The sequence below is a fragment of the Schistocerca piceifrons genome, chromosome 2, assembly GCF_021461385.2.
Source record: "Schistocerca piceifrons isolate TAMUIC-IGC-003096 chromosome 2, iqSchPice1.1, whole genome shotgun sequence".
NCBI classification, from domain to species: domain Eukaryota; kingdom Metazoa; phylum Arthropoda; class Insecta; order Orthoptera; family Acrididae; genus Schistocerca; species Schistocerca piceifrons.
Genome location: NC_060139.1, coordinates 855,805,087 through 855,817,464, shown reverse-complemented (window position 1 = coordinate 855,817,464; position 12,378 = coordinate 855,805,087). Strand labels below are relative to the sequence as shown.

The window sequence follows — 12,378 nt, the reverse complement described above, 5'->3', positions numbered from 1 at the left end:
GCCAATGCACCCACCAGTCTTTTCCCCTTTCTGCTCCTCTCCTTTTAACAGCCCCCTCCACCCCACAGCCTTCTGATGCTGCACACGGCAGCCTTTTTCTGCCACCTTCTAGTCCTGCATGCTTTTCCAGACAGTGCTCTTCTTTCCCCTTACCCATACCCTGCTACCCTTCCTCTTTCCCTGCCCCTCTTCAGATTGATGCTTTCATTCAACACAACAGTACAGTGTGGTCAGAGTGGCCGAATGTAACAGTCACGCATGCATGAGGTGTGGCTGCTTGTGTGAATGTGCAGTGCTGTTTTTCTGGGGGAATGCTGGGGGATGTGTATCCCTAAACTTTTTCTCCGACAAAGTAATTTTTTTATGATGTTGAGAACTTGGAAGAGTGTCAAAGATTTATTTCACGGACGTAAATTTTTTATTTCATTTTGTCATGTTGGTAATTGCAATATGAACGATACCTGTGCAGTTTCTGGTGGGAAAAGCGATGTCATTGACTGTTTCAAACATTTTGAAGCTGTGGCAATCATTCTCGACAACTGAATCGCTGGCAGCCAGTTCGACAAGCATGTAATGCCCTCGCCTGTTAATAGTGGGCGATAGTAGTGCTAAATGGATATGCATACGCTCAAATGCCGAGCTACTGATAGATGTCTCTACGGTCCTGCTACCACTATCCTTTGTGATTCATTGCCACCTTTGTTTTGTTTTTCTTTATTCTTTTGTGTTTGCTGTTCCATTCTTGTCAGTTGTGCAAAGTTTTACAGTGTGTCCTGTCTTTTATTGCAACTTGTAAGTTAAGTTGGTGGTGAGAGATGAGTAGAAAACTAACAAACTATTTTACTTGTTCTCCTGTATCTAAAAAACCAAAAACTGTCAATAATTCATGTGTGAGTGAAAAGCCAGGAAGTTCAGCATCAGTGGATGACAAAAGTAAGACTGTAAACCTACATTTGAGCTGTAGTAAAGTCAACTGAAGAGTCCTTTTTTTTTTTGTTAGACATGTTGATGACGTCATGGCTAAAAGCAGATGGGTGGTATCCCATGCTTCAGTTATAAGTAATTTTCGCTGTGGTTTATCAAATGCCGGAGTACCCTTGTTTCCTGTAGCTTCATGTGATGTAGCTGTCTAATAACACCAGTTTTCGTGAATTCGATGTATATACCTGTATTCCCAAACTTCGTAATGGTACTGAATCTTGTTTATTACTCTGCAAAATATGAACTCTTCAAAAGCAGTCAACATTTACATTTTTGATGACACCACCAAACCAAGAATTTCAGCCCAGTCTTGAAGAGAATGCGTTTCATGTTCAACATATCAGTTAAATGGAAGTATAAAAACGAACAGCCATCAGACAATGAATATCAGTTTCAAACAAATAATAGTGCAATTTATTCCTAATAAGTAACACTATTAACAGTGACTGCTTGCTGCTTTTACCTTTTGTAAGATTTAATCTACGTGTAAAACTTTTACCAACATTTTGGACTTGTGTGAAGTGTTTTAACTCTCAACAGTCACACAAACAAGACTAAAACTTTAGCTAAACTTGATCTAACTTAAGAAAAGTTGCAAGGAATGACATTGTCTGAAAGCTTTGAAACAGTTTCTGTCTTGTTTATGTGTCTGCCAGGCATTCTATGTCTCGTTTATATGCTGAGTGGTTACCTTACCCTTTTCAGTATTTATTTTTCACCAAGGTCATTCCATTTACTTAATTAATACACAACAAACTTCTGAGTGACTAAATCTAATCATTTCTGTAAATAGGAGGTGTTGAGTAACAGATAAGCCACATAAGTAGTAGAACGTACCATACAGCTACAAAACCATGATCTGATTTCCAACTGTTTTGTAGGCTGTCAACACCATCATGTTTCTTATAAGATAAATTGTACATCAAAAAGTCAAGGTATGAGCAATGATTTCAATAACTGAGCTATTTTCGTTCCACATCCTAGCATCTCACAGGCATTAAAGGATCTAAGGAATACAAATATAAATAAAATAAAATAAATGATTGCAAATATTATTGTGTACATATGTAACGATTATAACACAGTCATCTTCATTATGATTCTTTTTCAGCTACTTTATATCATGAATGACAACAGTACATCCTGCACTTAACTGCTTTACTGATATTTATTACCCAGTCCTGGCATACTTTCTCCTACTATTGCTTCACAGAAAAAAATCAACATATTCATAATAACTTAATTTCTACATTTCTCTTACATTTGCCAACCATGTTGCTAAATATAATACTATTTAGTTTGTTTGTCTGTATGCTTTTATGGTAAATGTGTGCAAAGCTGTGAAGCAACAAGCAATGTTATTACACCTGCTGAGTTTCTTAATTCTGTTACCTACTTCTGCAGGTAGGGTCTAATGTAAATCTATTTCCTGTATTAATAAACTTGACCTTAATCAAGACATATGTTATTTGGCATATGCTTTTTGAAGCAAAAAGTTACAAAATCTTTTCAAAACTACCACGGGGTTCTGGAGCTGGGAAAATGAACCACCAAAGCCAAGAATCAGTTATCTGTTTTGTAGGCTGTCCATACCATCATGTTTCTTATGAGATATGTTGTGTACCAAAAGTCAAGATATGAGCAATGATTTCAGTAAGTGGATTACTTTTGTTGACAGTATTATATCATGATAAAGGACCTCAGAACATAATTGTGATATTTGTTATATATTTCTCTCCCAATGTCCTATTAAGAATAATATATCTTATAATGCAGTACAGAGTACTGAAACATACCACTGGATCTGATGGTGGAACATACTGTGGTTTCTCTCCAAGATCAATATCAACTGTCCATTCATATGGAGGCTCAGTCTCTGCACAGTCTAAGTCCTGCAGAAGAACACTACATATCTGATTTCCTGTCAGAGTTGGGGTGTTATCAATTATGTACACCACTGTATCCTGTAAAATAATGTAAATATTATAAGCTGTCATGCTACATCATAGAAGATGGTTTATCACTATACAAGCCATGCTGAAAGCAATGCCTCCAAATTTTTTTAATGTGAAATCTCTTAAAGCTTTTTAAATAAAACAAATATTATTAACATTCTACATCTATGTTCTTCATGTCTACATATTTATTTCACAAGATAGTCACTCTGGCAACAAACACATTTCTCCCAAGAATAGACTAGTTTATTGGCAATGGCATAGTAGAATGTTTCACTTTGTTGATGGAGCCACAACCTCACCTCTGCCTGCATAACATCAGTATCAATGTGAAGTTTTCAAATGTGTTCTTTAAGTTTCGATAACAGATGAAAATAGAATGAGGCCAAGATGGGACTGTATGTAGAATGATTGATGACAGTGAACACTAAGTGCCAGATTGTTGCAGATGTTACAGCACTAATGTGTGGTCTAGCATTGTCATGCTGAAGGAGAGGGTGCTCCATGCACGGAGAAACTCTTCAAATTCAAAACTCTATTACAGCACAATGTTTCTCACATGCTGACCCAGTTACTTTACACACCACCATGTTATACACTACAATTCAGAGACCTCTAGTGGCAGATGGCTGCAAATGCTAGCACATGAAGAATAAAATGTAGAATGGTAATAATGTTTGTTTGATTTAAGAAGCTTAAGATTTGTGGTATAAAAAGTTCAGAGGTATTACTTCTCAGCATGCCCTTGTAGATAATAATAATAGCAACAAAAACAGATCATTTTAGTAATAATGGAAAGAAACACATTTAAAAGTAGAATGCTGTTTACCTACTAATAAACAGCCTTCTATACAATTACTGGTTTATGTTGCCCACAATGATCTCTAAACTATAAAGTTTTGTAATGAGACACAAGCACAAAATCCACAAAATATGAGAAAAATTCAGTTCATTCCTGTAGCTGTATCTACCTTGTAATGCACTCTAGAGTGCATAGTGGAGAGAGATGATAGTTGTATAAATGCTATTAAATGCTGTTCACACCCTGTCTGTAGTTGTGGGACACAAAATGATCAACACATATGTCTTTACCCTGTACAGAATGAAATTAATCTTTTCAGTTGCATCTTTCATCTGGATACCTTTCACACCACCTGATATTTTTAATGAACTTGATGTTGATGTTCCTCTTTCTACCTTCCCGGTTCCCATAATGATGGTGGGTGCAGATGCTCCTAGACAGTGACAATTGTTATCCCACAACTGAGCTGGTGTGGTCTTTATTGAAGTTGTGTCTGTATGCATTATTGCTGACTGTTATTAATTTTATGTGTCACTAAGATTGCCTTTCCTGGGACATCCTTAATTTATGATACAGTAATGGCTGTTTTCCCACTTGCACTCATATTTTCTTAATATATTTTCTCAGACAGAACTGATCCAACCCTCTTCTGTGTTGCATATAATGTTTCTTATTTATCTCCATCACGGTGACACTTAGTCGTACACATCTACATACAATCTAAATTTATATTTTGCAAACCACTGTGAAGAGTATGGCAAAAGGTACTTTCCATTGTGCCAGTTATTAGAACTCCTTTCCATTCTAGAAACGTACAAAGTGTAGGAAGTACAGTAGAGTACTGTTCCTCTTGTGACATATTATTGTTGGCTTAAAGAGTAAGCTTTTGTCTATGTGTCCTGAAATAGGAACCACTACTGTCCTCCCAGCACCTAGAATGTGTAATGTTATCATCATCTCAAACATTGAAATGAACCTCAATTTTTTGATATATTCTTCACTGTAAAAGATGTTCTATGACTACTTGTGTTACTAGTTTTGGTCCTGGTAAGTTTCACTTGATCAATGGCAATCCAACAGTGAGGCAACCTGTCTTACTTAGCACTTGATGTACAGCCAATGTTCAGATTTCTGTTGCAGTGTAATGACAGCTAAATTGTCATTAACAATGAATTGAGAAGTAGTAACAATAAGCACAATGCATTTTGAACCTTGAGGACTCGTCTTCAGGTGCTTGACATAGTATACCCTCTAGCCACACTGTCTATGGCACCACTGTGTCCATCTAGAAACTAAAAACTTTTATTATACATTTTAACCTCAGCTCACACAAATGTCTACCTTGCAGAAACTCAGCTTGAGCATGCTTTACAGCATGATTCAAAGGACCAGAGTACTTGCTTTACCACACAAGCTATTTGAGTACTCCCGTCTGATACTAGTTTTCTGCAATGAACTTCAGAGATGGGAAGTCGCCCTCCAACACATCATTGTATCCCAATGCCCCATGTCCTCAATCTCATAAAAAGTTTCTTTTTTTTTCTCTCTCATAATTCTTCATTGCACCATTCATTTCTGTTTCCACTAATCTATCTTTGCATCTCGCTCTGTCCTCATCATTTATGTAACGAAGCTTACCAATGTGTGATGATGACCTCTCTGACATCCTTCTTCATTTTTGTGTACCATTGTATGTACTAAAAGTGGGTCTTTCTCATTCTAGTATCCAAGAGATCAGCCCTTCCTTTTAACCTTTCCAAATATATCCATCTCTCCTCCTCAAGAAAGGAACTGTTAGTTCTGAAAGTTAAGAAGTGTATACTTACTTTTATATATCTACTGGAAGTATGAGTACTACACATTTCACCTCCTGAAGGTAAGGATGGGCCAGGAACCCTGTGTACAATTTATTAAATGGTATGATTTATCAGTTTTGACTTCTGCATACACTATTTCAATTGAACTGCCCACTGTGGTGGCTGCAGTCATGGCTGGCAGGTGTCTACTGTTGTCTAGGCTAAGCAACGGACCAATTGTTGCTGGAACTTGGCATCCAACTATCTTGATATCATCAACTGTCTCTTGCAACTGCTGAGCTTTGACTCCTGAAGTAGCAGTGATGTTCCTTTCTCAGTTGTAATCATTAGTTTGTAGGTTCACAGAAATATTTCTGAAATGTATCTTTTACTTGAAACCCTTCAGTACTGGAGAACCCTCCTGTTTAAGGCATAGGGCAATGTTCTGGGATAAAATGATTTCTGAATAAAGATAATAAAAAGGCAAGTAATAAACAAAGTTATATTGCTGCAGTTGTGAGTAGTTTTGAAAACATATACAGACAGTAACTGATGGCGTTAACAGCTGGTGGTCACTTGCAGCTGCCGTGGCAGGAAGCTGCAGCAAAATACTACCTTTAGCAAGCTCTCATCAGATGGTGTGGGTTGAATGACACATAACTATTGTGCTAAGACAGAGATTCCAAAATTAAATGTATTTTCGGCGTACCCATGAGCAGATACACACTCAGATCATAATTTAGTAGTGATGAAACATAGACTGAAGTCTAAGAGAATCACATGAAATAATCAATGTGGAAAGAAGATGGATACAGAAGTACTGAGTAACAGTGAGATGCATTTGGAGTTCTAAAAGGCTGTAAATAGTGCAGTAATGAATAACACAGTAGATAGTTCAGCTGAAGGGGAACAGACATATTTGAAAAGGGCAGTCACAGAAGTTGGACAGGCAAACATAGCTGTTAGGAAGGTAACTGTGAAAAAAATCTGGGGTAACAGAAGAAATAGTGAACTTGATAGATGAAAGAAGGAAGTACAAAAATGTTTAGGGAAAGACAGAAATAAAGTAATACAAGCTGCTTAGGAATGAAATAAATATGATGCACAGGAAATGGCTACAGGAAAAACTTGATGACACTGGAAAAGGAATGGTCATTGTAAGAGCTGATTCATCTTACATAAAGTCAAAACATCATTTGGTGAAATTAAAAGTAAGGTTGTTAACATTCAGAATGTAACGGGAATTCCACAGTTAAACAAAGAGCAGAGAGCAGACATGTGGAAGGAGTCTGTATGAGGGGAAGGAATGGTCTGATGACATGATTGAAGAAGGACTGGAAGTTGATGTGGAAGATCCAGTATTAGAGTCAGATTTCAACAGAGATTTGGAAGACTTGAAATCTGTTACATCCTCTGGTGGCTGCCAGATGACATCCCTTGGTACGGTAGGATTTCTCCAGTTGTATAATCAGTAGGACAGGACATTTGATGAGACTGATAGTGACTGATGCCTCAAGAGGGCACTGCAGCCAATGGAACTACATTGCCACACCTTGCAAGGCACCAATCAACTGCCTGATGACATCAGGTTATACAGAGAGCCAAAGAGCATACAATCACCACAGCTGCTGGCAGCCATTCAACCAGATGGAGTGTTCTCATCCGCATGATAATATAACCAGTGCCACTGGGCCTCTGCTGTCAATCTATGCTCAGTCAGTCTATTCTCAGCCCACAGTGAGTCCATGGGAGTTTATGGTTGTAGTCTACACCAAGAAGTCCACAGTGCCTCTTTTGCCACAGGCATGGTCATAAAGCTGAGCTGTGTTTACAAAAGCAGTGCCACACAAATACTTTCAGTGGTACAGATGATCCAGTGTTTTTGAGTGATTTTCCTCCTCAGGTTTAGGAAACTGATTATTATAATGCTGACTTTGAAAATAAGATGTATCCTACTCAGTATGACATTATAATGGTGATACTGCTCAAGATGTTTGTTCCACTGTAAATTCTGTTTTGATTGTTCTTTTTCTTATCTTATTTCATCACATTGTACAGGGATGTAACTTGCATGTGAGGACAACTTGTATTATTAGATTGTGAGTAACTATTTTTTGGCTTAGGTTTCCTGTACCTTTTGCATGTTAATTTGATTTGTATTTCTGGGGGTAAAAGTATTTGTGTTCAGGGATTTGCTTTTGTAACTTTTTGCTGGTTTGGTTATCGAATGTGGATACACATAACCATTCCAAGAGTAGCACTTGATGCAACAAGTTAGAATGCAACATCAAACAAGGAAAGGTCCTAGTTTCTGTGGTCGATCAGCTGAAGACTGTAGAGAACATGACCGCGAGTTCATCCTGGGTCACATAAGAAAGTGAGCATTTTGCCAAGCCAGATTTTAGCAATGATGCCACAATTCTAAATTTGGAAAGTGTGCAACTGGCTTTCCCGACCAAGCCTGAGGATCAAAATGTAGGACAGAATTCCCAGTGTAAGAGTGAGGTTACTGTTGAGCCTGCAATTAGTCTTGTTGCCAGTAATTAGTTAAGTATGGCAGAGCTAATGCAAGTTTTGATGATGGAATATGAAGAATACAATGAAATATTATCTCCAGACATTGTAAAATCCAGACAATAATGCAAAAATATCACAAGATTTAGGGGACAAAATTAATGAAAAGCTAAATGATCTTGCTCTGAAAATGTGAACCAATGTTGTAACTGAACTTGAGGGTAAATTTGAGCTAGTGGAGCAGCACCCCAGCATCCTAGAAGTGGAGCAGCTGCACATTAGTGAAGAGATTAAGACGTGAGAGGCATGGCTTGTTGGGAATTTCCTTGCATTAGAAGGGCGGTACCAGTGCAAGCAAGTGAGTTATTCACTGTCAAAAAGCTGGGGCACAGTGCCATGAGTCCATTAAGGGCCATATAGCAGACAGTATCCAGGTGATTCACATACTTGAATAGGAGGTTGAGAGTATAAAGCTCACTAGTGCTGATGAGACTCAGCAACAGAAGGATGAGGTTGCTAAGCTAGCAGAAAAAGTAGGGAGCCTTTCTGTCAGCGAAAGTAGTGAGAAGACAACACTGGTCACTGTCAGTGATACCAAAGAGGTGCACTCTCTGTTGAAATTTCAGCAGGGACATATGAGATAAATCAGAGGCACAGAGATATTGCGTACACGCTACAAAAATGTGTGGCTCACGTGGCACTGAAGTGCAAGTGCCAGAAAAAATAGGCAGGACCTAGAGTCTGGCCATGATGAGGAATGTGATAACAAAGAAGAAAGTGTTATTGGGGGCAGGTGGGAGCAAAACAAGAATCTTTGCAAACAGTCTCATGGGGAGGAAATGCAAGGATTCAGTTTCAAGCACTTCCTCTTTGTGAGGAAGTTTGAAGTATTCAGAAACTCTTGCAGCATGATCTAGCCCAGGGCCTAGCTGGAACAGTTTTAGTTTTCTCTCCCAGCTGCTTGGCCAAGGCACACAAAATTGATTACTTGAGCAGTTATCTTGAAAGTGAACCCACCGTACGAATGAAGTCAGCAGTGCAACACTGTAATTAAGTAAGAGATTTTCAACAAGCTTGTCTATCAGTCTATCAGTTCAAGGTGTCACAGGATCATGTGAAGCACAGCACTACCCTGTTGCCAAACCTGAATCAGTCCAGCTTCTCACGTCTCACGTGATTATTCAGACACGTGTTTTATTGCAACCAGTTCCTGTATAAAGTGTACAGGCCAGTGGAGTTGATCCATGTCAGTACTAAACAGCTGCCTATGCATTTGTGCCACATCATCCTCACAGAGATATGCAAGGATGATGTGGAAACATTTAAGGTGTTGTTGCTAGAACTTGGATATGATACAAGTGAGTGTGCGCCAAACAGTGCACAAGGCTGTTACAGGCCACAGTCTCAAGTGGGCCAGAAAATACAGAGGGTTCTACAAGTACCCCCCTCCTGCCCCCCCCCCCCCCCCCTCACCCCTTCACTGGTGGACAGTCCATTGGTTCAGCTGGACAAGGCTCCTTGCTGTGATGACGACCTTGATTGGAGAGCCACCATCTTTTGGTGCACTAGGGTTGATGAAACTGAGTTTTGGTGAGACAGCTGGGGTGTGCATGTAAGTGGTTGTGACAGGTCACTGGCACAACTGTCAAGCATTCCAGGTAGTGTAGGAGCACGGACTGGTCACTTGTGCTTTCAGCAAGACAAAGATGCAAGACTCACTATCACTTGATCTGTGTGAAATCAGTCCAAATTGGTAGTGACATCCAACATGACTGGTGCTCCAAGGAGGCATACCATTACATGACACGTCCTCTCATGCACCAATTCTGTGAGAGATATGCAGGATGTGTCATCACACTTGGCCAGCTGACAGCTGTCATGTGATAGCACATCATGGTCAGTGTTGTCTCTTGCTACGGGGACATACAGAAGAGGCATAACAAGCCATCCTTGCACAGGAATAACAAAATGAACACCAGCGCTCCACAATGGGATGCTGATAATGCATGGAGACACTCAGTCATGACTACCACCATGCCTGTGAGATTCATAGGATGATACAGGCCAATTTAAGAGGGTTTCCTGGGACAGCGGCAGTGAGTTTATGCATCACAGATGGACAGTATGACCTCCACTGATACCTGTGAGAATGACGCCCCACCTCTGTCTCCTGCTTTCATGTCATATTATGCTGGAACTACTGTGCATGTCAAAATACAGTGTTTGAGCATTCATTTACAGAGTGACACTTTCAGGTATTTCTTTCAGTGAGACTGAAAAGAGGGACGGGAGAGAGCGAGAGAGAGAGAGAGAGAGAGAGAGAGAGAGAGAGAGAGAGAGAGAGAGAGAGACAGAGACAGAGATACAAGGTGCACATTAATAAAACCGGCTAACTGCAGGGTTGGATTCTTGAATGGGAATGGAGGGAGAAAGGTCCTGTGTACCAGTGTCTGGAAATGCATTGTTGCCACAGAAGATGGCACTGACAAATGGCAGTCCTCCTGACTGTGTGCCATATGTTCCTTATATGTTGTAGCGTGTGTGATTGATGCAGCATATTGTAAGCACCAGAATGGTCTGATGTTCATTTTGGGAACAAGATGGAAACGGTTGAGAGGCAGCATGGCTATACTGAAACAAGTACCCTCACAAACACCAACCACATCAGACAACATTTCAAACCGTTTTTGGACATTTGTGTGATCATGGACTCTTTCAGATAGACGAACATGCAGGGAGCTAGCAGACTGTACATATGCCTGACCGGCTAAAATATGCAGATGTTAAGCCTCTATTCAAAGAAGGGGATAAAGAGATACCATCAAACTACAGACCAATTTCACTTTTGCCAGCATTCTCAAAAATTTTAGAAAAAAATGATGTACAGGCAGCTGCTCAACCATCTGACCACAAATAACATATTATCAAGAACACAGTTTGGATTTCTGAAGGGTTCTGATATCGAGAAGGCTATTTACATCTACAGTGAAAATGTACTTAATTCATTAAATAACAAATTACAAGCAGCAGGTATTTTCTGTGATTTGTCAAAGGCATTTGATTGTGTGAACCAGTGATTTGTCAAAGGCATTTGACTGTGTGAACCACAACATCCTTTTAAATAAATTAGAATTCTATGGTGCTACGGGCAGTGCTGCAAAATGATTCAAGTCATAACTTGCTAACAGGAAACAAAGTGTGTCAGTGCAAGGGACTAATGAATAAAGTCATCAGTCATCATCAGAATTGGAAGAGATTGCATGTGGTGTACCACAAGGATCCATCTTAGGGCCATTGCTTTTTCTTGTGTACATTAATGATCTCTCATCCCCTTCTAACTCAGTAACACCCAGGACTGGAGCAACTGAATTACATTCTCTGCCAGGTTTTCAGCTACCTCTGGTCATGCCCTAAAATGATAAATCTCCTGCCAACTATCCTTCCCACCCTTCCACAGTGGTGTTCCACCATCCACCGAACCTACACAATATACCAGTCCATCCCTACACAGTGCCTGCTCCCAAACCCTTACCTCAAGGCTCATACCCCTAGATGCAAAACGTGTCCTATACATCCTACCACTACCACCTACTCCAGTCTGGTCACAAACATCAGCTGTCCCATCAAAGGCAGTGCTACCTGTGAAACCATCATGTGATCTATAAGCTAAGCTGCAACCATTGTGCTGCATTCTATGTCGGCATGACAACAATCAAGCTCTCAGTCCGCATGAATGGCCACCGACAAACTGTGGCCAAGAAACAAGTGGACACCCTGTTGCTGAGCATGCTTCCAAACATGACATCCTTCATTTTAGTGATGCTTCACAGCATGTGCCATATGGCTCCTTCCCACCAACACTGGCTTTTCTGAATTGCGCAGGTGGGAACCTTCCCTGCAATATAACCTATGTTCCCGTAACCCTCCTAGCCTCAACCTCCATTAGTCATTGTCCTCTCCCATCCAGCCCCTTCTCTGTTCCCATTCCAGCACTACACAGCCCTCAATATTCCATTGCACCCAGTCTTTTTACGTCTCTTCTTTTCTGCTATCCCCCCACCCACCTCACTGCTTCCTCTGTCTAACCTCCCAACTGCACATAGATGCCCTACCCTCTTTCCACCTCATCCCTCCACACTCCCTAACAGCATGTCACCGTCCGCCATGCCTAGCCTACTATCCCTCCCTCTCCCCACCCCAGCCCCCTCCTTATCCCCATACAGTCACCACTCCCATCATGCACCGTTGCTGTTGCTCGCAGTGTGGCCTCAGTTGCCTGAGACTGCAGTCGTGTGTGTGAGTTGCATTTGCATGAGTGTGTATGTGTGTG

At 40.4% G+C, this 12,378-nt stretch overlaps 1 protein-coding gene across 1 annotated transcript in view; it reads right to left on the bottom strand.

The window, feature by feature from the left end:
- The window catches only part of LOC124777235 (sphingomyelin phosphodiesterase-like), a 161,508-nt gene that overhangs the window by 59,198 nt on the left and 89,932 nt on the right, over positions 1-12,378 (bottom strand). The window contains exon 4 of the mRNA XM_047252562.1: positions 2,778-2,945. Within this exon, the coding sequence (XP_047108518.1) occupies positions 2,778-2,945 (168 nt within the window). The remainder of the gene's footprint in view (positions 1-2,777; positions 2,946-12,378) is intronic.